At 37.7% G+C, this 26,813-nt stretch overlaps 1 protein-coding gene across 1 annotated transcript; it reads left to right on the top strand.

The window, feature by feature from the left end:
* The first annotated feature begins 362 nt into the window (after nt 1–362).
* Nucleotides 363–26,516, top strand: col6a1 (collagen, type VI, alpha 1). Its single transcript, XM_079483454.1, has 35 exons — nt 363–632; nt 1,802–1,931; nt 2,319–2,519; nt 2,922–3,081; nt 3,468–3,581; nt 3,934–3,954; nt 4,067–4,087; nt 4,212–4,256; nt 4,599–4,652; nt 5,903–5,947; nt 6,054–6,080; nt 6,209–6,235; nt 6,310–6,354; nt 7,040–7,093; nt 7,597–7,659; nt 8,092–8,154; nt 8,420–8,473; nt 8,570–8,605; nt 8,763–8,825; nt 9,205–9,267; nt 11,766–11,828; nt 12,027–12,089; nt 12,166–12,216; nt 12,296–12,331; nt 13,169–13,231; nt 19,230–19,295; nt 20,177–20,212; nt 21,093–21,129; nt 22,487–22,495; nt 22,603–22,727; nt 23,311–23,420; nt 23,521–23,707; nt 24,326–24,497; nt 24,598–24,627; nt 25,059–26,516. The coding sequence occupies exons 1-35, from the start codon at nt 545–547 to the stop codon at nt 25,649–25,651; spliced, it is 3,015 nt and encodes a 1,004-aa protein (XP_079339580.1). The 5' UTR covers nt 363–544; the 3' UTR covers nt 25,652–26,516.
* Nucleotides 26,517–26,813: the final 297 nt, after the last annotated feature.

Raw genomic sequence — 26,813 nt, 5'->3', positions numbered from 1 at the left:
TAAGAAGGAAGTCCCAATTGCATTATAAATAAAAGATGTTTTTGGAAACTGTGGTTATAATACCAATTTTGTAATACATTTGTAATAGCCTTTTAGAACAATTTTAATAATGTATACAATTTTCTTTACATATTAACAAATTATCCGTAGAGAAAAGTGTGTTCTGTATAGCAAGAATTGTTCCTAGAAATAGTAATTTCTATATAAAAGTTTATGAATCATCTTTACCATCAGTTATGCTTCCTTAAAAATGTTTTATAGATTATACTTTCAACCTGATGTTTTCCAAGGCCTAAAGTTTGTTTCAAACAGCATGGATGGAGCATTGAAGAGCACACTGAACTCCACCTTTTTCCCTCTCTGGCTTGAAGGCGTTTCATTCTGTTGTGCGCTCTCAGCGTACGCAGCGTCCCACTGTCCGCTGTTTCATCCCATCCAAACCTTTTTTTTTATTTCATATTCCCTCATACCATCATATCTTTCATTTTTTGCGTTTATCAGTTTCGGATCGCACGGTTAACGTGCAGGAGTTTCATCGGAATATATGGCGCGTAATGGATTTATATTAGTCGCTCTGTGCGCACTTTGGGCAGCGATCTGCGCTCAGGATGTCCGACGACCATCCTTCAGAGGTATTTATATGTAGTATTTAGCATTCGTGATATGTTGATTCTGTTATGCTTAAATATTATAATGTATAATTATAGTTATTGCATGCTTATGTTTTACCTAAACTGCTGGTTTGTGCGTAAAAGTTGTGGGTAAATTATTCACATTGAATGCATCTTTAACATGAAATAAAATCTGCTCATACAACCATCTTGAACTATGTGGGTACTAGTAGATCTTGGTTTGTTATAATGGTGCATAGTTTAGTTATGTATTGTTATAGCACGCTGTGTACAGCCGTACAGTTTTTAAGTATACAGTAGCTCAGTGAGGTATAGTGTTGCACAGTGAAATTGTGAAATGGCATATATATGCACTGTCCAGACAGAATGAGAGTGTTTATTTGGAGCTGCTTGTTTCATTTGAAGATTGACAACAGAAACCTCAGACCCGCTATTAATATGATTTAACTTGAATAAATTAATATCAGTGATTTATTATTCAGCAAATTATCTGCATGCATCTTGTGTTTTGGAGTGAGATTGTTCCTGAAAAGCCTAAATGTAGGCCACATTCAGGGTCTCCTATATAAAAGTTGTTAAATGTTCTACAATAAGGTATTAAAAACACATAAAATAATATAATTTCTCCTGCAATGTACATTAATTATATTAGTGTAGTCAGACAGGTCTATCCTAAATATATGTTTTGTATATGGTTAGATATTGGTAGCTCTCTTTATGCCATCAGGGAAGATTAATTTGTGTTTTGTATAGACTCTTAGATTGTATACAAGATATATATAAAATATTTGTATTCATGTTTTTTATTCAGCTTGCATCTGTAATGTCACATGACTGCAATACTTAAAACAGGTCAGGTGATGCACAGTTCTCGACAGCCAATTGAAAGATAATCCACCCAAAGGTGATCCTCCACCAATAGGGGGAGCTGAGCATTTAGATAATCCCAATGGTCATAATGAGGAAATTGGATTATAATTAGCAAATTAAAAACAATAAGCGTTAAACTGTTTTATGCAAGTTTTTGGAAAACAATTGATTTGTAACCTGATGATTCAAAAAAATATTCTGAACAGAGAAATTCTCCTTACAAAACAGAAGGAAGCTATTAAAAAAATATAATGGCTAATGTTTTTTGATCTTGCGATTGTCCCACTTTCTTCCTGCAGAATGTCCTGTGGATTTATTCTTTGTGTTGGACACCTCTGAAAGTGTGGCCCTCCGAGCTAAACCGCCAGAGTTCTACATCAACCAAATCAAGAGCTTCACTAAACTGTTCATCGATGAGCTGAAAGAAATGTATGTTAACATTGAAAAATGGTTTTATTAATAATTAAATTTATATCATCATATCATAAGGGTGGTCCCTATCATGGGGGCTGCCATGTTGAGATCACGTGACCAGGCCAGAACGTTATTAGGCACTTTAGGTAAATGAGAAATAAATAGTTAATGTGTGACCAATACACTTGCAATATCTTTGCAATAGCATTGTTAACCAAAAACAAAAAATTTATGTGTTGTGCAGAGCAGTATGAAGATCACTATTGTATTTGCTAGTTAAACCAATAAAGAGCTACTAACAGTAGGACATTATACCTGTACCGTATCAGTGAGTACAGGTTTACATTAATGGCTTCATTACTGCATTGATTCAAATTAGAATTGATCATGTGTTGTTGCCAGGCGCCAGCCATGTGATCGTGATGTTACCTGGAACTCTGGAGCGCTACACTACAGTGATGACATTGAGCTTGTGATGGAGTTGGTTGACCTGAACACGAAACGGGCCGACCTGAAGGCTGCCATTGACCGAATCAACTACATCGGCAAGGGAACGTACACTGACTGTGCCATCAAGGAGGGTATCGCCGAGCTGGTTAAAGCGTATGTGCATTTAAAGAACACACATACATAAACACACATTAGTATTTCCCCGTTGTGGAACACGACTTTAAATTGCTCAAGTACTTTTATCAAAACACACTTAAGGGTCCCATTTGTAATTTCTTAATGTCTTCAGAGGTAAATGCATTCAGCAAAGACGCGCATATGTGACAAGATCTTGGTCCTGAGTCAGTCTCTGTAGTGCTTCGAAAGGGAGAGGCTGAGTGAGCCATTCACAAGCTCCTCACCGCTAGATGCCACTAAATTTCATATATTGGACCTTTAAGACTGAATTAAAATGTCGGTGTACAGCATTACTTTCGTATGAATTTCAAAATGCTTCCCTTTGATATTATGCCAAAAGAAATCTCATGTAACTGTTTTTAATGCCTCTGCCTCCAGGGGCTCCCACTATCATGAGAACAAATACATAGTGGTGGTAACGGACGGTCACCCTGTGACCGGATACAAGGAGCCCTGTGGTGGGATCCAGGAGGCGGCCAATGAGGCTCGACAACACGCCATCAAAGTATTCGCTGTGGCCATCTCACCTGATCAGGAGGTACCGTACACGAGATATAAAACAGATCCGTCATGTGTAGTGAAGGTTACAATCCGTAACCTTCGCCTCTATATCGCCATCTCTGTTTGAACACAAAATCGCAGGTTACTGATCTTGAACTGAACATAAGTTGTGTTACAGAGTTTGTTGTGCTATGAATCAACAGATCTATTCTTAAACTTTGCAAAAAAAAGTGGCGGTTACTTTATTTGTCAAATCTTGTCTTTTTCTTATTCACGTGGGTGGTAACTCGATAGAAATAGCTGAAGTGTGAGACAAACTTTATGTTTGTTGTCATTAGCCTTTCTGAAACATTTTAGGTTGCGTGAGAAATATAGACATTTGGACATTTTTTATCGTAATTTGTTTAATTGTTCCATTCCCAGGACGCCAGACTGTCTGTCATCGCCACAAACCAGAATTACAGACAAAACTTCACAGCTGCAGATGACTCCCGCTCCACTCAAATGAGCACCATCCGTAGCATCATTCACACTATCGTGAGTGTCATGACACAAGAGAGCCACAACAAAACTGTTTATGTACTTCTCATGTGGATTTATGGGTCTGTGAAGTGAGAGAAAGAAACACAGATTTTATTTTCTTGAACAAAAAGGCTATGATTGCTTGAAATGCATTTAGGAAACAGACATAAAAAGTTATTGCACAATCTATTCTAATGTGTTAGGTCTGTTTTACCGATATTATTTACTCAGATTTGTCGAAACACGTGAACCCAGCTCCATTTTAAAGGACTAAACGTCCTTCATGATTGCTTCATCAAAAATGACAAGCAAGACTTAAGGTCACCTGCCAAATGTTCATTTTGTCTTCTTTTGTTTTATTTTTCAGACAAACGAAACAAAAGATGTGGTATGTTGCTCTTATCAGCTTTTGTCTTTATTATATAGCAAGTTATTTGATTTTGTACATTCAGATATTTTGGGTGATATTAATTGTGTCTTATCACTATTTTCTTCATCAGTGCTGCTCCTTTGACTGCAGTGTAAGTAACATCAACTATCTGTTTATTCAAACATCAGCAGTGAGATATCTGTCCATTTCTATAGATGTAACTGTTTACTGTTGTGTTTTATATTTACATTTAAACTTTGGTGTTTACCTTATAGGCACCCGGAGGCCCCGTAGGACCCCCTGGGGATCCAGGATACAAAGTCAGTCTCATATGTCTGCACGTCTGTCCCAAGCTTTGTTATGTCTCTTCCTGTTTGTCAGGCATTTCGTGTTTTGGTAGCTCTTGTGTTCTTTGCACGTGTCCCTGTTATCTGTGCTTTCCCTCTGTGTTTGGATGAATAAAATACACTCTGCATATGGATCCTGCATTTCGCTCTTGACTTTACATGACTGTAAAGAGACAAAATTGTACGTTTGCTTAAGTTGCGAATCATCAACCCGTCCTTCCAAGTGCAATAAACCTTTTGTTAAAATCTTACACATATTTATGTTTTATTGACTTTCAATGAGGACTTTGCTAATCGAGTTTGTTCGTCCTGCAGGGAGAGCTTGGAAGACCAGGCATGCCGGGAGAGAAAGGAGATGTTGGTGGTCCGGTAAGCAATCTTTTGTGAAATGATAAAGAAAGTGAATAAAGTTCAATCCACAGATAGGAACGGGCCTACAGATGAATTCCTCTGGCACTTCCTGTAGTGTTTCATTTGTTTCTGATCCAAAAACATTGGAACGTTGGCGAGCATTGCTATTATTATTCCTCATATATGTAAGTGTCTAAACTTAAGTATTAAACTTGAACAGTTTTTCCTATCTTCAAAGAACAACTTTCACCAGATATAAAAAAGTAACGGATTCCGATTTTTCACATGGGTCTGAAATCAAAGTGTCCGGCAAATATCCCATGCGTCCTCTTTTTTCGATAATCCAACCCAAGCAAAACCCTGAAGTGACCCGCAGATGCTGCTCTTTTCTCTGCCTTTCATCTTCTCCAGCTGTTAAAACTTCATGATCTGTCAAAATGATGGAGCTGCACTTTAAATTAGCTTTTCTGACAAACAGACATTGTACAAATACACTAACATTGTTCTTACATTTGGGGTTTTGCTGAACAAATGAGGACATGTTCAGAAATTTGGCCCTCGAAGGTAAAGTGAAATACACACACACATGCTGGATGGTATCCAGCTAAACTATTAAATAGTTTATGGTTAGTAAGCCAGCTTTTCCATTATTATACAGTGGATGCTGATTGTGTAGACATAACAATATTAACAGTGTAATTGTATAAAGTCAAAGGGGGTATATCCTCGGTAGACTCCAGAAAACGTTTTTTGATGACTCGATGACTTAATTTTGTCTGTCCTATTTATACTGTAATTTATAAAATACTTAATATAACATAATATAGAGAATATGTATAAATAGTGTCAAATGGCTACTAAAATTACTAAATATAATATAATACCCTAAAGATGATTATTTCTATGTTTGGTTACGTTAAATGTACAATGATGTGCCACAAGCCACTTTTAACTGTTTAACAACTCATCCTACATAGTTAGTTACAGTACTTTTAATACTTTTATTACTTATAGTTTGTCTCTAAAATTTAACCATGGGTAGGAGAAAATTCACCTACTGTTTTTCACCCTTAACCTTCTTTCATTATTTTTCCTCTGATTATAATAATAGTCCTGTTATTCACACCCCTATAAGTTTAAGTATAACATGAAGAGGGTCAGGAAGGCAGTTGCATTGTTAACAAACATTTCTGCAATAGCTGTTTATAAAAAGCAAATCCCACAAATATTATTCTCTGACTCTCCTTTCTCTCCATCTGTCCTATTAGGGAAATGCTGGTGATCCGGGTCCAGTCGGTTACCAAGGAATGAAGGTTTGTCTTACACTGTCTCTCACAAATATTTACATCTGTTTACGTTAGAGATGATTTGTGTGCTCTTGCTATCGGAATAATCTGTATTGTTTTCTTTTTCTTTTAGGGAGACCAAGGAATAAGGGGTAGTAAGGTAAAAAGAGAGGGAGCTTTGCTCCTGATTTAACACACATTTCAGCACACATTCCAAGTCCAAATTTGTATAAAAGGATTCATTTTTTAACTACACGGTGTCATTTATAAACTCTTGTTCATCTACAGGGAGATAGAGGTCATAAAGGCTTCAAGGTAAGCTTACCATTTATCTTTTTTCATTTTAGGCTTGTTTTTTGTGCTCAAATAACTTTTCTTTTTAATTTCAGGGAGATAAAGGAGAAAATGGTCTTGACGGCACTGATGGGAGAAAGGTGAGTGTTGTGGTCGTCTTCCTTTCTAGAAATAGCACCCAAAATCTTAAAGGGAATACAAAATCATTCATCAAAAGTCGTAAATTGCTTAATATTATTATTCAAACATATCTTTATGAATGAATAATGTTTCTCTCATCTTCCTGTATTGCTTTCTCTGACAACCTGTGTGAGTTTTCTGATTAACAGTATGTTCTGTACAGTTGGCTACATGTTTTTTGTTTAATCTCAGTACACACTTCATGGTCGTCTATCACTGTTTTTTATTTATTCGGACACTTTTTCCATTTCTGCTTTCCATCGCCTGTTTTGTGTTTTCCCCATTTGGATAATGGTGTGGTCTTTTTATCTGTGACCCTTGACCTCACCTTGTCCTTAACCCTGGGTCGTTTTGCTCTTTTCAACATGTGCCAACAGAATTCTCAACTTATCAGAATCTCTCGTCTGCACTCCCCCGATCTTCATGATAGGAAAGCTTTATCCTGATGTAATTTACTACATGAGTGTTGTTTTTCTTTCTCTGGAGTGTGTAGTCTTAAAATACTTTTCTTTTAGCATGATGTCATTCTCAAGTTAATAGCATGCAGTTCTGGGTGTTGACCTCGTACCACATCTCGACGCTTCCTTTAACTCCCAACGTGAAGAAGAGTGTTTATGTTTTGCTTGTTTGTATTATATTTCATAGGGTGAGCCCGGTTTCGACGGTCTTCCAGGCTGCAAAGGGTCACCGGGACCAGATGTGAGTAAAACTGTAACCTCCCCAGGTGTTTACAGGAGTTTTCTGTGTGTTTATAGATACCCCTCAGCTGCGTGCATAAATGCATGTGCATGTTTTTGATCTAAATGCATTGAGCTGTGGTTGATCTACATGCGTTTAAGATTTCCACAAGTTATAGATTCATATCTTTATATATCGGAAGTTAATTGATATATAACATACAGTCAGTTGCAAGTGTTCTTTCGCCTTTAAGCGATGCTGATTGGCTGTTTGGTATGCCAGTCAGTTTTATGAGCGGCTGTTTCCACTCAGCCTCCATCTGGACACAGGATGAAGGTTGTTTGCCTCTCGAGCAGCCAAACATTTACCAAATCTGACATCCAAGCTGCTCTGACAAATCCCCCTCTGTAGTGTGTTTGTACTTCGTTTACATTCTGTTATAAAGAATATACTACAGGAAAAGTGATCTATGGTTGTATGTGCTCATTAAATCATAAATCAGCTGTTTTTATTTCATAATATAGGGCTTGCAAGGAGATCCAGGTCCTAAAGGAGATCCCGGCCAATATGGACGCAAAGGAGAGAGTGTAAGTCCGTGAACATGTCGGCGTGAAAACAGCAAGTGTATTTACACACTTAAGCCACACTTGAGGTCAGAAAATGCTCTGCATTAGGTAACAAAATGTCAAACTTTTATTGTTAGAAAAATAGCAGAAGAACACTTTTCTTCTTTAGATATGAAATGAAAAAACAGGCTTTTAAGACAAAGTTTTTGGACAGAACAAGTGTTTGTGGAACATTGTCAGGACTGACTTCATGCATCCATTTCCTCGGGACCAACTGTCAATTGTCAAAATGCTTGTTAGCTCTGAGAAAAAGTCTAGCTTCAATTGTTTAAAACCACACTATTTTGGGATAAATACAGTTTTAAGTTTTGCATAAGTTTCCAAATATATTGCCATCAATATGTGACGATGAAACCTGAAAACATATTTTGTGGGTTTGTTTGTTGCTTTTAGGGCGACCCTGGCAAAAACGGCGAGCCAGGAAGACCCGGAAACTATGGACCTTCAGGTGTCAAGGTACAGTGTGACATTTTCATTACTTGTATGTTCTTTTTAAAATGTGGTTGGTAAATGTTGGATTGTATGTACTGTTAAATCTACCCTGATTGTGAGTTAATTTATTAATGAAATAATCATTTTTTGATCTCACAATCACTCTTGTCGTGTCATACGGGTTCCTTTGGATAAACACAAGCCAAATACATAAATGTCAATGCACTATAACTAATAGTTTATAATGGACACTTGCCAACCCACGATCCCCCTCTATTTGTTAATTTAGGGAGACAGGGGTCCTCGTGGTGCCAATGGTGATAAAGGCGAGAGAGGAGATGATGTAAGTGTCTCCTTTGGAAGGACAGTTTCTCACAGATCTCAGTATATGTACTGTTATAATGTTTATCTTACATTTCATTTCTTACTTTCCTTTCAGGGATCAACAGGGCCAGATGGACCAATAGGAGACAGAGTAAATTCGATTTCTGTCTTACTGTAACCATATGTCTTAATTAACTATGCCCTAGACCTTTAATCTGACAGATTGCTACGTGTTTTATGTCAGCATTATTTGCAGAAATTGATATATTGAAGTGAAATGTATTTTATTATTATTATTATTACTATAGGGCACACCTGGTGAGAAAGGTGAACAAGGATCCCGTGGTAACAGAGGACCTAGAGGCGAGGGTGTGAGTATACTTCATCAGCCATAACTATCCCATAATATAATGTTTAAACCCTCGGAATAACATGAAATCAAATTTTAATATAAAATATTTCTTAAGAAAACTGATTGTGTCCATCGTGGATTTTCAATAATTACAAACCACATAGATCAATGTTATGACAAATATTTATTTCATGTTGAACTGTATCATATTTATTCCTTCCACCGATGAGTGAGATAACTCTTGCTAATGTCTAGTAAATCAAATACACATTTCGCAAAAGAAAACCATAACTTGCATCAATTGTAACATATTCGTAATCATGCATTCAAGAAGTGAAAAAAACTGTATATTTGAAGAAGATGCCATGAAAGTTGATATTTATGAATAATTGTTGTAGGGTGAGCCAGGACCCAGAGGTGATCAAGGACGTGAAGGATCGGCGGGGCCAAATGGCGAACCGGTGAGTGGTCGTGTGGTTCACAACTTATTTTTGGTTAGTATGATTGTTTAAAGTTGACCTGCCACATCCGTAAAGTAAGAAAAAGCGTTGTGGGGTTAATCTGAATGTCTTTATACATTTTGGGTTCTCCGAAGACCCTGTGATATCCCTTAAAAGCCAACACTATTTTACGAGGTTGATCATTCTTATGAATTTCTACGATAAATGTTTTGCTTTCGCACCAGTAACTTCAGTATTGAATTTGTCTAATAATCGTACGGTTTTGTACGATTCACATTATGCGAATTCATACAAATTAGCCACCTCGTAAAATAATTTGCTAATTCCCAAGAGATAAGGTAGGATAAATGCAAATTTCTAATTTCCTGTGTTCAGAAATAAGAAGTTTGGGTGGGATATAAAGATGGACTAGTCCATTTTTTTCATTACCAACGTGCTTTAGTTACATCATAGCCAGGAAACATGATCTGCTGCTTACTAGTCAATTGCTTGGCTTTTCTGGGAGGAAACGTTTTCTATGGAGCATCTGATTGGACAAAAATATTTCTAGTGCAGGATGAGTCATAATTTTTTGGAATCCAGGAGAGATTAGCTACATGCTAATCTGAATATTCTGTTATAATGTAGCAGTACACTTACAAATAGATGTCCTCAACATTACCAAACTCTAATGTTGATTTTATAGGGTACAGCTGGAATTAAATGGTGCAGAATTGTGTAACATAAAACATAAACGAAGTTAAACACGGACGAAAGCGTATGACCTCAGTACACAGGCATGTTGTTGAGGCCCCCTAAATTCTCTCAGGCCATTGGACAGATTAGCTATGATATAAGGTAACATGAAGAACAAAGAAAGCGTCCAGTGGTTTGGCCATTTGTGGTAGTTAAGCGGTGGGTGGAGAGAATAATGAAGGATATATACGTTTCCAAGGTCAGATGGACTCCAGATGGACATTGTTGGGCGAGTTTGAACCTGAGCTGCATATGCAGTTCAACAGATGGATGTTATTACTTAAAAACAAATGTTCTCCACTGACAAAAATAGCTTGTGGTTTATGTAGTAAAAGGTGATGTCATTTGAGCATGGCTCTGGGGTTGAATGGGTGTCTGAAACTCATTCTTACTGTAGGTGTACTCCACCCAGGTCATAATCACATTAGAAATCTTAGATTGTTTTTAAAATAGTAATAGTGAAGTTTTCTAGTCAAGAGGAGATCATGTTAGAATCTTGAGAAATCCAATTAGGTTTTTTGCTTTGGTTCACTCTTGACCAGAACTTTTACAAGAGTTTGTTGCATGCATGTTGTTCAAAGCAAGGCCATTGGAAAGATGTTGAGATTGGTTACTCATGCCAGACCTGACTCAAGATTTCCCATCCGAAACAAGCTAATCCGCCGAGATTTTCAACCTTCGAGATTTCTGAGTTTTGAGGTTTACAACATCACCAGCTGCACCACAGAACTCCATCCGTGGAGGTTCTGTCAGCACTTAAGATCCCTCTGCGGCTCTTGTTAATTCCAGGCCGACTGCAGACACGGCAGGAGCAGATTTCTGTTGCAGGACTCTACGGAAGTGTGCGGAACGGTTCTTCATTTTCATAGTTCTCTAAACCGCCTGTTGTTTCTCAAAAACAGAAAATTGTGCAGCCCAGCTGCTCTCAGCTTTGTGCTCTCGCAAATACATGATTAGAGCGTGCAAAGCATGCAACGGCAAGGTCATGGGCTCAGTTCCCAGGGAACATATCAAAATGATACCATGTATACGACGGTGTATGTACCGTGAGTTGGTTTGAGCCCACATTTTGTAAAGTTTCATTAGAATGGCTTAGATGTGTGTAGCTTTGTGTGATTGGCAAGGAGTTATAGTAACAGCTCTGGGAAAGAAGAATCTCTTTTATTGGTTTATATTCTGGCAGAGATTTTTTCCAGTAGAGTTAAGCGGGTGGGAGGAAAAGAACCGAGTGTTCACATCGGTGGAAATCTGGATGAGTTTCTGAACTCATGAGCAAAAAGCACCCCTCTCCAAAGCCTGTTATTTTACTGATTTAATTCACTCATGTGTCAAATTGCTCTCATGGAAATCATGCTGCATGTGAAAATAAACAGTGACTAACTGAGAAAGGTGATTTTTACTGAGTCATTTACCACAAGTACAGTATATTTTAGCCGATGACTCAGATCTCCAAAGAAACTAAACATAAGTAGATAACCTTTTAATTCCAATATGGTGTCATAGGCATGGATGGCCCTCTGTGTTCAATGCCCCCTTTCTTAAAGGGATAGTTCAAACAAAAAATGATTTACTCACCCTTATATACACCCTTCCAAACCCTAGATGACTAAACTCCGTGTTGACTTCGTGGAACAATAAATGAGATGTTATGCATAATGTACAGATTTAATCACTATCCACTTCCATTGTGTTCGAGCATGTCCATATGTTAAAACTTTAAATATTTCTAGTCATGTCATTTTGTTTTCCAACCTTTCTAACAGGGAGAGCAAGGAAGGGCAGGTGCACCAGGTTACCGTGGCGATGAGGGTCCTGCCGGGCCAGAGGTAGGTCCGGCATGCAAATATCTGATTTTTGGGTTGTTGGAGACTGAAGGGTGCTATTCGTAATACGGGATAAAATAACAAAGCAGAGGCAACATGTGTTTATTGACTGCTTATGTACTGTATGTTGTTTTGTGAAAGGCTATGTCACATGAAGAGAAATGCAATAGCTAAACTTAAAATGCAATGTCTGTTTGTAAGGGAGCTAAAGGGCCCAGAGGAATTAAAGGAGCCCCTGGAGACAGAGGCCTGATCGGAGAGAGAGTGAGTTAGTCCTGTTTATCTTCAGTGTTGATGTTCAACAAAATTCAGTCAACCTAATTATATGTTTTTCTCTCAGGGAACTGATGGACCACCAGGAAACGGTACTGAGGGCTGCAATGGTTTCCAGGTTAGGTTCCTGTCAATTTAAAACAAAACAAAACCCCTCAATTTTTTGTGGTGTTAAATGATATTCTTATGTGTTTTAGGGTTATCCTGGACCAAGGGGAGATCCTGGAGAACCTGTAAGTATCCTTAACCCTTATTTCTCTTGTAATATTGCAGTGAAACTTGTGCACGGCGATACAGTAATTACCAAGATTTATTTGAATAATTTAACATACTATTGTATATTAATAACAGATTAAAACATAATTTAAGACTTTACAATAAGGTTGTATTTGTTCACATTTTTAAATGCATTAGCTTACATGAACTTAAAATGAGCTATGTAGATTTTAACATGAATTAATCTTTGTAAATGATGCAATTGGTCATGTTAGTCTAGCATTAGTAGATGCTCAAAATGAACATGATCAAAGATTAATAAATGCTATAAAAGTATTGTGCATTGTGAGTCCATTAAAGTGATAGTTCACCCAAAACTTCTGTCTTCATTTACTCAACAATGGCGTTACCTATTGACTTCAATTGTACGGACACAAAACTAATGCAAGTGAATGGGTAGCCTACTACCATTGTTCGTTTGATAACATTCTTCAAAATATCTTTTGTGCATTGCAAAAGACAGAAAGTCATATAGGTCTGAAATGACAAGGGGTTGAGTAAATGATGACAGAAGGTTCAGTTTTGGGTCACCTATCCTTTTAAGTAATGCATTAAAAAACAACCTTATTGTAAAATGCAGTGTTTTACTGCAATGGGTGTAAAACACACATGTTGCAATACAATTAACACTTGGACAACAGCTGAGTTTGTTCATGACCAGCAGATGTAAATTATCTGGACCAAAGCTCCAAGTCTGGACGGATATTAAGGATGTGGTTGATAAGCTGACACATCAAAGCGTGATTGCCTCTGATCTAAATTCTCTCTCTCTTGCATACCTTTTCTCTCTGAAGGGTGGAAAAGGAACTCCTGGACCCAAGGGTGATGATGGCGAGCCAGGTGACCCAGGATTAGATGTAAGTGATTTCACTTTATATTTCTTTTCTAATAATTCTCTTTTTCTTTTGATCTCGCAGTGGAATCCAAGTTTTTTTTGCTGCGAGTATCGCTTTTCTCCTCATTTTCTTTCCTGTCTTAACCAGTTTTTCATTAAAATGTTATTCTCTGTTTAAAAAATGTACCGAGTTCAAGAAGTTTGAGGTTCATGACAGTATTTGTGCGTATTATCAATTGCAACATTGCAATTTTTTATAATTGCATAATTTGCAAAAAGCACTCATAATTTAAACACACATCTGTCAAAACAACTGTTCTCTTCATTATGTTTACACTTTCTTTAATGAATAAATGACTTTAATTCTTTAAACCCAAAACAATTCTCTATAGTTTTAACCATCTGTCTTGCTCTTATGTGTGCAGCTGTTATGTTTCTTGATATGACATCAAGAACGTATTAAGAAACGTTCAAGATAGTAACGTTCAAAAGGTTGTTGTTTTCCCTTAAATTCAAATGGCTTGTATAGGGAACTTGTGATACTAAACTTCTTTAACTATTTCTTATGAGAAAGCCAAGTTTACTTTTTTTAAACTAAGCGGGGTAAACAGCGTATTCATTGTTAAATGCATGCGCTAATAAACAAAGTGCCAGGAAGTCAAATGATTGAAATAATGGTTCGGATAAACAAGAGCACTATTTATTTCAGTATTAGATATTGAGTGCAGAAGTTCTCTGGAAGCATAATTTTGACACTTTTTCTAAAGCCAGACTCCTCAGCTGTTTTACATTCTTGAACAGCCCCCAGAAACTTTTGATCAAACAGACGCGTCTCCAGCATTCCCACAAAACAACACATTTGTTCCCCAAGCAAGAGTCATGTGATTTCACAGCAATCTTGTCTAACCATTGATATTCGGTGAAGGATGTTTTTGTGGTGAAGGGACTAGGGTCATTTGGTGGTCCATCAGTAAGATTGCAGTAGGCTCTGGATTGGCGCCTTTGCGTCACATCATTGTTTTAGAACAGCCAATGGGTCGGCTTTTGCAGTTACACGTGATAAAACTTTGAGATTTTAATGAACAGAAGTACAGTATAAAACTCTGGGCTGTGACTTGTCCAATGTCTGTTCTTCCCATGGCACTTAAGCATACACCTAGGAACCATCCAGAACATCCTAGCAACCATTATTAACGATAAAGCCACTCAAATAACCTTAGAAACCAGTAAACCAGATCTTTCGTACTGTTATCCATTGACAGTTTAGCTATTGTTGTCTATCTCTTTTATCTTTTTACCTCAATGATTCTGACTTAACAAATGTTAATTCACAAACCAAATTTGAGTACATAGATGATAATTTTACACTCTTTCGGGTAAATCCGATGGCTTCGATGGAGATTTATTCTCATGTCCCAGCCCTGCATGAGCTGTGTTGTTTGGATCTTTTCTGAACCCACACATGTACAAACAACTCAAAGATGTAATCATTCTGCACCCTGTCTGTGTTTACATTCGGAAATATATTGAATCCGTTCCAGAATAAACAACTCTGTCCATCTGGGGTGGTCAGACAATCACTAGTAGCCTGAAAAAATGCTGATCAGTTGGGGTCATTGCCCATATGAATTCCCAATGGGAGCTGAACGTCTGCTGAGAATTGACTGTGACCTGGTCTGAAATATCACAGCTAATGTTGTTGTTTATGTTGTCAAACTGTGCACTTCCACAGCGGAAATGTTTCAAGAGCTGTCACACACAATTTGGGCTTTGATCTTTTGTTCCAGGCAAATTTTTGCATCAGCAAGATTAAAATGTCTCTTCAGTGCGTTGGGCTTATCACAAAAGAGGCCTGTGTGGTTTGTCTCATAATCTAAGAATCCAAACCTCACAAAGAATAATCTACAAGATGAAAGTTTTGTGCTTCAAACTTTGTAACGCCTTACCAAAGATTGCATTTAATGTACAAAAGACATCTGGAACATATGCATGGTGAGGTGTGATGTCATATACCATGTGAAAGTGAAGAGTGAAAGTGACCTTTTTGTAAACTATGGTCACCCATACCCGAAATGTGACCTCTCCATTTAACCCATCTAGATTTAACCCATCTAGTGGCGAACACACACACAGCAAGTCGTGAACACGTACACCCGGAGGGGTGTGCAGCTATCACTGCACCTCAGTCATTACCCGCCAGCCCTGAGAATCGAACCGGCAACCTTCTGATGACGAGATTTGGTATTGATCATTGAATATGAATATATATTATCATCATAATATGAAAGGGACACATGTATGATTTTGTTCAGTCCGCCCATCCTAATTGGTGGGATATTCGTGTTCTGTTATTTTAGCTGACAGGTGGATGTTGTCTGTATACACATAACACATGATTTTATCAAAGCGCTTAATTCATGTTTGATTTCTTTCCATCAAGCGATCCGAGTTGCTTCATTGTGTTCGGACACAAAATGGCAACAAATACATACGCTCGCAAGCTTTCATCTTCAGTCATCTGGAGTCATTTTCGGTTATCCAGACTTATTTACTATTCATCGTTGTGTTTTTCCTCGTTCATACTAGACGAAAAACTTCAAAAGAACAGCCAAGGCGAGCATATGTGGAAGACTTTTTCAATCACTGGCTGTTGGAAAGTCATGATCCTTTCTCAAGAAATTCTTTTCTAGTTTTAAGAATGGACAACGTGTTTTTCTATCACTTTCACAAGCAGAGGAAATTGAGTGGATAGAGATGTTTTTGTTGCTTTGTTTGGTTCTTATTTTTCATAAACCCGTCCCATGTGCACCACACTGTGGTTGGCTGGCCGGACCATCCTGGTTAGGACAGCATAAAACATAAACACTCTCCATAGAGACATTTTCAGATAATTTGGCTCATTGCAGAACAAGGAATTTCAAGAGTAGTCCTAGGAGAAATGTGTCCAACACACCCACACTTTATGATAAGGAGTCTTTGGGCCCTGCTTTCAAGATCGAAGCGCATAATTTAAATCGCACGGCGCAGGTGAACTCAGGGCGAATCCACTTTTGCAAATTTAAATGGTCGGCGCACCTTAGCGCATGGTCTAAACGGGTTGTCCTGATTCTCTTAATGAGTTAATGGGTGTTTTGGGGGCGTAACATGCAATAAACCAATCAGACTGTCATCTTTGATTCCCTTTAATTCGCTATTAACACGGCGGAATTCGTAAGAGCAGACACTTCTCCAGAAAGGAAACGCGTCTGCTTGTTAAAGCGCGCAAGCAGACCATCTACAGGACAAGCCAGATTTGTATCTTCATGTCCATAATAATAATCTTTTACATTGTAATTATTTTAATAAATATTTGGCATTATTGTGTGCTTCTTCACGTCCCTCTGTCTGTAATAGGCAGAATGTACGAGCACCATGCAACTGGCAAAAGGCGCATATTCCCAACACGCTCTTCAAATGTCTAAATAAATATTGCGACATTAGACCAGTTTTGAGTTGGTCTATGGTGCGGTCTATCTTCAGTTACTCAAAATAGCAACGCGCCAACAATGCTCCTGAGCACACCTTTTTTTTAGACCAACACGCCCATGAGCGCACAAATGAGCGCAAATGCATTTGCTATTTAAACAACACGTCGCAGGACGGGAAAATGAGATCTGCGTCGGGTTGAAACCAGCAAAAACACTTTCGCTGCGAATCGGGTGTACAACAGGGCCATTTGTGTTTATCACCTCTCAAAGTCACTTTCTTCAGCTGACCATATGCGTTCATTTCACAGGACTTTATCTCTGCATAAATATCACTGTTAAAGTTTAATTAGTTTACCATACATATGACTCGTATGGACCATGGAACACATGGAAAGTTCAAAACAAAGCAAACAAACTATACTTCCAACAGTAATGATTAACAAAATTACAAAGGCCATAAATGAAACCCTTTACGAGTGAATCTTAAACACCTGCCTTGAGGCTCTTTGTAATTCAGAACAAGTCTGAAGAGAATGAGATCCACATTTGAAGAGCAAACAGGTGACATGCTATGAAAAGCCGAGTAGGGATCAGATGCACAGGGATGTAAATCTGAAGAGCTGTGATTGAATCCATACTGTATTATGTTTGTGCTATGGAAGGCCTTTATCAATCACACGAGATGTTTGCGTGAGATATAAACGTTCTGCAGCAGATGTGTTTTAACTGTTTATACATACCGATCTTTGTGTTGAACATGTAATTTTTCAACGGGGATTTGCTGAGGCTGTTCTCAAGGGTTAAGGATTTAAAAATACTGTGCCATTGTTTTAACTAACCCTTACAATTGACCCTTCGCAAGTAGTTTGATTGACAGGCGATCTGACCAGTCATAACGCCAATATTTTGTGCCCCTTCTTTCGGAAATAAGCGTGTCATTTTTCCAGAAATTCTTCACTATTTCCCCAGGGACATATTAATTTTTCCATTTGGCACATGCTATTATCCAAAGTGACTTACATTGTATGATTAACCAAACAGCCACCATTGACTGCCATAGTCAAAAGTGCTCCAGAACTGCTTGCTTTCCTATACATTCTTAAAAATCTTGAGGTTGATGAAGACTGAATTTAGATTTTTGGGTGAACTGTTCCTTCAACAATCATGCAAAGCACCCTGTCTGTGGCAAAGAGTTTAATACATTTTCATAGAAAATACAAAAATGAGATGTCTTTTATACTACAGTGGACGGTGAGTATTTATAGTAGGATGTATTTGTTAGCTCTTTTGTTAATCCAGAACAGCTTTATCCAGGTGCAGTGTAGTTGCATTTGTTTGGAGCATCCATAAACAGCGTCTACATGCGCTGCATTCTGTTTGTTCTACATAATCTTCAGCCATTTACGTTTATGTTCTTGGCAAACATGTTCTCACTGAACCAAGATCAGTCTATTTTATGTTCGTGGAAATAATGCTAACAACAAGGTCTTTGATTTAATGGTGCATACTGTACATTGAGGCCCTGTTCTTACTCGGGTCCTCTTCTCACATCTGCACTGTGTCAGTCGGTGCTTTCCTCGTGTTTGTATTGTGGATCTGCTTTTCTGCTCACCAGGACTGTTTGGAAATGTTTTTTGTGTGCTTGTAAACATTTGATTGGTCTCCTCCGGCCTCTCCCAAACCCAAGGGGGCCTGTACTTAGTTCCGTATGTGTCAAGGTAATGACGGATTGCCGAAACAATAATGGCATATCGATATAGTTTAACCTTGTCCTCACTGTGGGCCGGCTAGTAGAAGATTTGTGACAGTTGTGAGCTTTGAAGTGCAGAATTTGAAAGTAATTGAAGCAGCATGAGAGAGAAGCTTTAACAGGAGACAGCTGGTGAGTGTTATCTCACTGGTTGAACCATAATCTGGCACTATGAAAATGCCAGTGACGTTTCTGCAGGCCTGGAGGCAAAAGATGTAGACACAGCCGATTCAGACTGAAGATTTCATGATAAACAGACTAATTGTTGTAGTGAGAGAGAGAGAGAGAGAGATGGAAAATGGAAGAATTGCAACTTGGATGTTGGATTATGATGTTTATGATTGCTACAATGCAACAAAGTACAAAATACTTATTATTGGTTGACAGATATATACCTTATTTTTTAACATATTATATAATTTTGACAAATGCAAAAATGTAGATTAAGTTAAATGAAAAAATTAAACACAGTTTTGATCGATCCTCAATATGTATTCCTTATAATTGTATTGATAATTTATGTATTCATTTAATATATTTTTAGATAATATTTATTTATTATATAATTATGTATATATTTATTATGTTTAAATTATTTCTAATAATATTAACTTAAATGTTTATTTATCTATCATTTGTTTTTCAATTTGAATTGCCGGTAGTCCAATAAATGTTTTATATAAACATTTTTATAAAGAGTAATGCAGGCACGCAACAACAATCATAAACTACATCTGAATGTTTTTTATTTTGAAAATCTATGCATGTATTCTCAACTAAATGTTCAATGCCGTGTTCCACAGAATGACAGACCTGGACCACCTGGGCCGAAAGGAGCCAAAGGCCACAGAGGACCTGAAGGAAACCCTGTGAGTATGTTTTGAAACGTTTCATGCATTTAGTCTGAACATTGTCATGTTCATTTAGGCCACAGATTCACATCACAAACTTGGCAGATTCATGTTCGCACAGGCTCAAACGTGCAACAGTTTCTGTACCATTTATGGTGCTCATGTTAGAATCCTGAACACTGTATATGTTACATTTCTTTTGTTGAACAGTGAAACATAAACACACTTTTTTTTGTTTTGAGTCTTATGGCATGTGATATAACTTGGCCGTACTGTAACAGTGTGGTCCAGAAGAGCAAGAACCTTGAGTTCATATCTCTTGGGAAATCCTGTGAAAACATTTTTAAGTTAGCCAGAAAAACTATTTGCATGATGAGCATCGAAAACATAAATGACCCAATATGACCTGCTCACTTAAGCTCAAGAATATCTGTTCAGCAAACATCCAAAATAAACCCCCAAATGACAAGAGGAAGTGATCAAATTCATTTAAAGTTGGCATTAAGATGTTCACAAAAGCAAACATCCAGACTCGTGCACCATACAGACATGTAGAACGGTGTTAACCAGTCGGTATGAGTTATTAGTATGTGTGGGAAGCACCGTTTCTCTCAGGCTGCAATTTTGCGATGTTTCTCTTCACCACTGGATGACATCCAGAAAGGAGGAGACGGCAGTGTCTCAAAAATGCTCTTATTTGGAAAGCGATTCCCAAGGCTGTTTCCTCGTCTTTACTCTGCAGAGCTAAAACTGTTTAACATGTAAGAAAACCGAGAGTGACCCAAATGCAGACTTGTTTATGTTGTTTACTGTCACAGAATACAGAATCACATTTGTGTTTGGTACGTGACTTCATGCGCACATTGTTCATCTGACCTGTACTGTTTTCATGCATACAGGGACCAACAGGACCACCCGGACCTGCAGGAGCCGATGTGAGTGAGATTCATTTGAATACAATGAATAAAATGTCCCAAATTAGAGAAAGGCACACAGTGTTGGATCCAATCTGATGCAAAAGTTCCAACACAATTTCCTGTATGAAGAGTCGAAAAGGAATGCGAAGGATGACAGTGTTCTTTTTAATAGATGGTCTTGGATGTGCCCGGTGCACTTTCCATCTTTTTGTGAATTCCCAATTGTCAGTAGAAATGGAAACCAAGCACAATAGTGTGCTTAGGGAATAAAAGCATTTTCAAAGCACAGTTTGCTTCACACTGCAAAAAATGAATTTCTTACTTAGTACTTTTGCCTTGTTCTCCAGTACAAACAACTACAAATTCCTAAATTTAGATGCATTTACTGTACTTGAGAAGCAAAACGAGCTTATGCTTAAGATATCTGACAATCGGACAGATGTGCTGTCAATGATCATGCCAGGCATTTATTAAAAAAGAATTTCATGTCTGCTTATAATATTTCTTGTTGATTCTAAACAGAACATGACTTTATTCACTGGAGAGAAAAGTGTTATTTGGTTATTTGGTATTATGAATTGTAATAGTTTAGTACAACCAAAAAAAAGATCAATTTTGTCCAACACCTCTTTTTAAGTAGCATGTGTATTCATCCTTCATCGCAAGAGAAAATCAGCTTTATAAAATGTCTTTGCAGTAATTGCGAGTCTACGGGGAGCAACTATGCAAAATGTGCAGCAGCATTTCCTGTAATTAAACCAACATGAACTTTGTGGCTCCATTTTGTGCTACAAAATGGCGACAGAGAAAATGAGCCGCAGAAGCAGTACTCTCCTAAAATGTTAAACCTGACTCGTATGTCTCTTGCTCACTCTTCCTCTCTCTCTTTTCCTCGTAGGAATGTGAGATTCTGGATATCATCATGAAGATGTGCTGTGAGTAGATCTGTTTTTAAGCTCTTCTAAATTATGAGTCACAGCTGAGAGGTACACTGACCTACAGAGTCTCCTTAAATGGCGTTATGCCTGATACAACACCGTCGAACGGGCCAATGCCATTATTAAATGGCAGTCCGCTTGGCTAGCTGTATTCAGATCAGTGACAGACCTCAACAGGGCAGTAGAGAAGATTCGGAAATGTCACATGAAGCCTGAAGGAAATCGGACTGAAAAAAGGAACATTTTATGTAGATCACTTAGTGAAAGTGCACAGTTAGCTTTTATCACAAAATTAAACCAGACAGGGAGATCCGCACCATGACACGAGATTGCAAAGTAAAGAAATAAATACAGACTTATTATGCATACCTGCATACACGTTGCATTGAAAAGGTTTTATTATGTGAGATGAAGAAGATGAAAGAGTAATCTAGCATAGATTGACCAATCAGATTCAAGCTTTACAGAAAGCCATATAAAAAGTAATTATACTTGCACAATGACTACCATTCATCAAGGCCCAAGCAATAATTTCAGGGACTAATCTAATTCTACAAAACACACATTTTCATTTAAATGTCCGTGCCGTTTTACGTGAAATGTTAGTTTTGGAGGCTCTAGTTAGATATTTGATATCCGGCCTTCTGATGAAAACACCAATTCAACAGAAGTATGTTAGAGCTCTGGAAAAAATGTCTTTGAGAAATGATTTGTTTCTGCTGGTTTAAATACACTGTTATATACTCATGTGATATCTCTGGCTATCACCCGTGAACGCCCCTTGAGTTTATATGCATTCATCTTGACTTGATGTTGTAATGAAAAAGTGTTGTTTTGTCAGATGGTAATTTTATGAAGTAAAGTTCTCATGAAGGATTAAACACTTGCCAATAAGTGAGTGTGTGAAAATTCCCCGAAATAAAAAATATCAACTCTCTAGTGGCTTCCAGCCCACTTTAACAATAAATCCCACCAATCTTTTGAGATTAAGCTGCTTTGTGTCTAGCAGGGTTTTCAAATGTATTTTTCTTCCCAAATCTTGCTTTGTTCTCTCCAGACTTTCACTATCACTGTGTGTGCTATTTATTTTGTGCAGATAACTGACTTATTTTGTTTCTTTTACGGCTTCTGTTCACCACATTCATCACATTCATCACAAACATCACCGTTAATTATAGGCCTTGAATTTAGTTTATTCTTTTTTGGTTTAAATAATTTATTTTTAACATCTGTTTTTATATGTTAAAACAATTATTATACATGCTTTTGAGAGCATGCGTTTCTCATCTGTGTGACGCTTTCAAATGTTGATTTTCTTTTACTCAACATGATTTTTTTCTCTTTCTCTTTTCAGCTTGTTGTGGTAAGTATCAAGTCTTGGCAGTGTCGTAGAAGAAATTATGCTTTTGTTTTTTATCTTTCTGCACAGCCGTATTATTAACATGCATGTGGTATTTTCAATCTTTAAAGAATGCAAGTGTGGACCCCTGGACATCGCCTTTATTTTGGACAGCTCTGAGAGTATTGGGGCTCCTAACTTTGCCATTGCTAAAGATTTCATTGTAACTTTAATGGACAGGCTCAAATTAGGACAGGTAAGCTTTGACATCTCCATAGCTCACCTGGTAAAGTGCCATGACAAACAGATATACTAGCCACGGAATCATTTAGAGACCTTTCATTTTTTTCCGAATTTTCCATTCATAGGTATGTTTTTAGGTAAAATTTATGATTATTACGTTTTATTCTGTGTACAACCAACTATATTTCTCCTGAATCTTTTACAAAAAAAATTGGTTTATTTTGCATTTATTTGCAGAAAATGAAAACTGGGGAAAAGATCAAAATAACAGAAAAAGATGCTCTGTATTTTTTCATATTTACTTTTAAGCAATACAACAGTTGTATTTGTACATGTATTTAGGAAAAGTAAAAAAAATGTTATTATACGATAAACCTAATACGATAAAATAAAATGTTTATCAGTTTTCATGTGTTTCACATTGCTGTTGCATGACTTTATGTCAATCCTGAGGTTTGATTTTGTTACAATCCAGCTGGACTGGAATGGCCACAATACATCTAGAAATGTATGAAAATATGTAATGTTCTCTTCGGTTTTCATTTTGTAAGCGTATAGCTTTATTTAATGGGTTTCCCCCTCTCTATTCTTCGCAGTTTGGCGCTAATGAATCCCGGATTGGTGTGGTGCAGTACAGTGGCCCCGATGCTCAGGAGGCCGTACTTCTTGGTGACCCCGACATCAAGAACCTTAGAGATCTAAAACGGTATGATATAATATTGAAATAACAACATACAGTCTTCCTGCTGGGCATTTCAATGACATCGGATGAGATTTTATTACGTCTATATTGTTGTTCACTTTAGAAAGGTGAAAGAACTGCAGTGGCTGGCCGAAGCCACGTACACTGGAGAAGCTCTGCAGTATTCGCTGAGAAACATGCTTAGCAGGCTTGTGACGGAGAGGAGCATCGTCATTGTGCTCACTGATGGACGTTCAGACACTGAAAGGGACAAAGTGCCCTTGGACGTGTTGTGTGGCAAGGGCCTGAGGGTAAGGAAGCAAATAAACTTTGAGCTATTGTAATGATGATGAAGACGTGTCTCACAGCATCGCCTTTGGGACAATATTTTACAGCTACAACAGGTTTATTGATACCTATCTTTAAAGGGACAGTATATCCAAAAATGAAAATTCTGTCATCATTTACTCACTCTTTTCAAACCTGTATAAATAGATTATGCTTTGTTCCAATGAACACGGAGAAAGATATTTGGAAGAATGTTGGCAATTTTCAGTTCTGGGACGGCATCCACCATATTAGGAAAAAACTATTGTATTTTCTTTATTCTGTTGAACACATAATGAGATATTTTGAAGAATATAGGAAAACAAAGAGTTCTTGGGCACCTTTGACCACCATTTCATTTTTCCTACTATGGTACTCAATGATGTCCCGGAACTGAAAAACCAAATATCTTTCTCTTCTTAATTTATACGTATGAAATTACATGACCGTGAGTAAATGAGGACAGAAATGTCATTTATTTCAGTTTGAGGGTTAGTAAAATTCAGTCGTTCCAAATGGAAAAGCTGCATAGCTTGAATGCACTTCATATTACTTTTCAATTAGTGTGATCAAACCCTTCAGTGACCTTTGGTTCCTTGCAGGTCGGTGGTGTTGGTGTGACCGATTATGCGGAACGGAAGCCAAATCCAGAGCAGCTTGATACTATGGTTTGTAAAGAAGATCCTAGAAAAGGTTTCTCCTTTGTCCTAAACGATTTTGGCATGCTGCTGGATGAGACCTTTCTGCAAAACTTGACTGAGAAAATTTGTGAAGGTTCGTTATGTATCTGCTGCTTTGAAAGATTTATGGTGCTTTGTGTGTTGTGTTATGGAAGAGACTTTGGGATGGTCATTTTGTGCCTTTTTTTTCACAGAAAAGAAATGTCCCAACTATACTTGTCCAAGTAAGTATTTATTTAGATAACTTTATAGAGCTAGTGAGAGACATAAAACATAAAAGTTATCAGTACTAAGGATGGGCAAGAGCGGTCAAATATAGTATTGCAGTACGCTCTGTCATTTCTCTCTGAAACGTTTGATTTTTAGATTACTCAGACATAAACATTTGTATTTGTCCCTTTGGCGTATAGTGGCTAAATGACAAGGAAAAACATTGCAATATTGATGAATAAGAAATGATTCTTCTGACACAAAACATATGGTAAAAAGTGCTTCATTTAAATAAAGAGGGTGACTTTAAATCCTTTGTTTTTAGTAATTGAGTCAGTTTTAAACCTTTGACTTTAAATAGCTCAATATACCAGATTAAGTCCATTTGTCAGTGTCGAGGCCTCAAAATAGCATGTCCTCATGGCATCATCTTCCTCTTTTCCAGTTTCATTTAGTAGTAACACAGATGTTCTCATCATGATGGACAGCTCGGCCAGCGTTGGCTCCAAGAACTTTGAGATGACTAAAGACTTCACACGAATGCTCGCTAAGCGCTTCTTGTCTGCCGAAAGGAGGGGCATCCAGGTTCGTGTCGGCGTCGGCCAGTACAGCAACAACGCCAATATGGAGGCCGAGTTTTCCAGGAACGTCACCCAGGTGGCCACTCAGATAGCAGAAGCCAAGTTCCAGAATGCAGGTACGCAGGTGACGCGCGCTCTTAGCTTCGCCATCGAACGCTTCAAGGGCGGCGGGAACAGGAAGAAGAAGCTACTGGTCTTCTCAGATGGTCGCTCTCAAGGTGTCAACAACATCCAGATCGAGAAAGCTGTGGAGCAGATGAGCAATGCTGGCATTGAGATGTATGTGCTGGCCGTGGGCAATCAGGTGAACGAGGCACATCTGCGCACTCTGGTGAGCCGAGGCCGATCCTACGACAACACGTACGCCTACCGCCATCTTTTCAAAAAATCTGACTACCGCTCATTGATCACCGGTGTCTTTTACCAAACTGTCTCACGCAAGATTTCCCAGGACTGAGACGGCGGTCATCTTGGGACCGGAAATAGAAAGGGTGATGGGTAAACGGAGGGGCCCAGGCAAGGAGTGCGTTAACAAACAACCTTTGATTGTTAAAGTTTTTTGGTTATTCTTTTTCATGTGATGTATCTGAATGAGAAATCTGAAGGTATTTTCATTGTCTCCGTTTCATATTACAAGATAAGTAAATGATTGTTAGGTTTTTAAAAATAAAACAACGCCTATTTTTATATCACATTCACATCACACATCAAGTCTTTTATTCTAGGTTAAGCGAGCAGTCAAGCCATATTACAATCTATGTTTATTTTTTCAACCGATGTGTATTAGTACTTTTAGTATCTTCATTGGATTTGGCCATTAGCATTTGTTATCGTTGAGGGTGCAAAACATTTGTTATTTTAGTGTTCAGAAGCTACATTTTCTGTGATGATGCAGAGACAAATCTGTGTAAATGTTTATCCAATGCGATTCAAAAATATACAAAGATAAATTTCACAATTAGTATCCAAAATGAACTTGGTGTCGTGAAAATAAGAACTTTTGGACAGTGAAAATACATTTTCATTGCCTTTAAATACGGCTGTATTTTTTTCCCTGCTTTAGATGTTCACTTTTCTTTCACACATATTTCACAATTCTTTGGATTGGTCTGTGGTACACTTTCTTTACAAGTAAAACTTGAATATAAATTTGGTGCTACCAATGTAAACTCTCGCTCCTTTAGTTATTCAAATGTAAATGCAATGCAGGTTTCTTCAAGACATTAGCCCAAGACTTTGTTTACAAATTGATTGTACATGTGAAAAATATTTTTGAGACCAGCTTCAGGGCTGAATTTGAAATAAAGGACGCTACACCCCACACCAATGCCTCTGGTTCTGTCTTTAAAAAAAAAAAAAAACTTTCACGTGATCATAAGGTGAATCTTAAAATTTTACATCCATCAGAAAAATGCTGTGGATTAGATGGTTAATCAATTTCGGCCTGATCTCATGGGAATTCATAACTATTTTACAAGGTGGATAATTCATGTGAATTTGTACAATGTGAATCATAAAAAATCATAAAAAAGAAGAACCACGCGCAATAAGAGAGACGGTTTTCTTGACAGTGTGGGCGCACATGCTTTATGTCCCCCCCCACATGCATCGCATGTTTT

Source organism: Barbatula barbatula (genome assembly GCF_947034865.1).
Source record: "Barbatula barbatula genome assembly, chromosome: 20".
NCBI classification, from domain to species: Eukaryota; Metazoa; Chordata; class Actinopteri; order Cypriniformes; family Nemacheilidae; genus Barbatula; species Barbatula barbatula.
The sequence above is the reverse complement of the archived record's forward strand: the minus strand, read 5'-3'. Positions and strand labels throughout refer to the sequence as shown.

What these genes read in the sequence shown, in the direction of transcription:
- col6a1 (XM_079483454.1), top strand. Translation starts at nt 545, where the DNA reads ATGGCGCGTAATGGATTTATATTAGTCGCTCTGTGCGCACTTTGGGCA. An exon ending in AAGGAGATGTTGGTGGTCCG is followed by an intron (nt 4,653 to 5,902) that starts GTAAGCAATCTT and finishes CTGTCCTATTAG; the next exon opens with GGAAATGCTGGTGATCCGGG. An exon ending in ATGGACGCAAAGGAGAGAGT is followed by an intron (nt 7,660 to 8,091) that starts GTAAGTCCGTGA and finishes TGTTGCTTTTAG; the next exon opens with GGCGACCCTGGCAAAAACGG.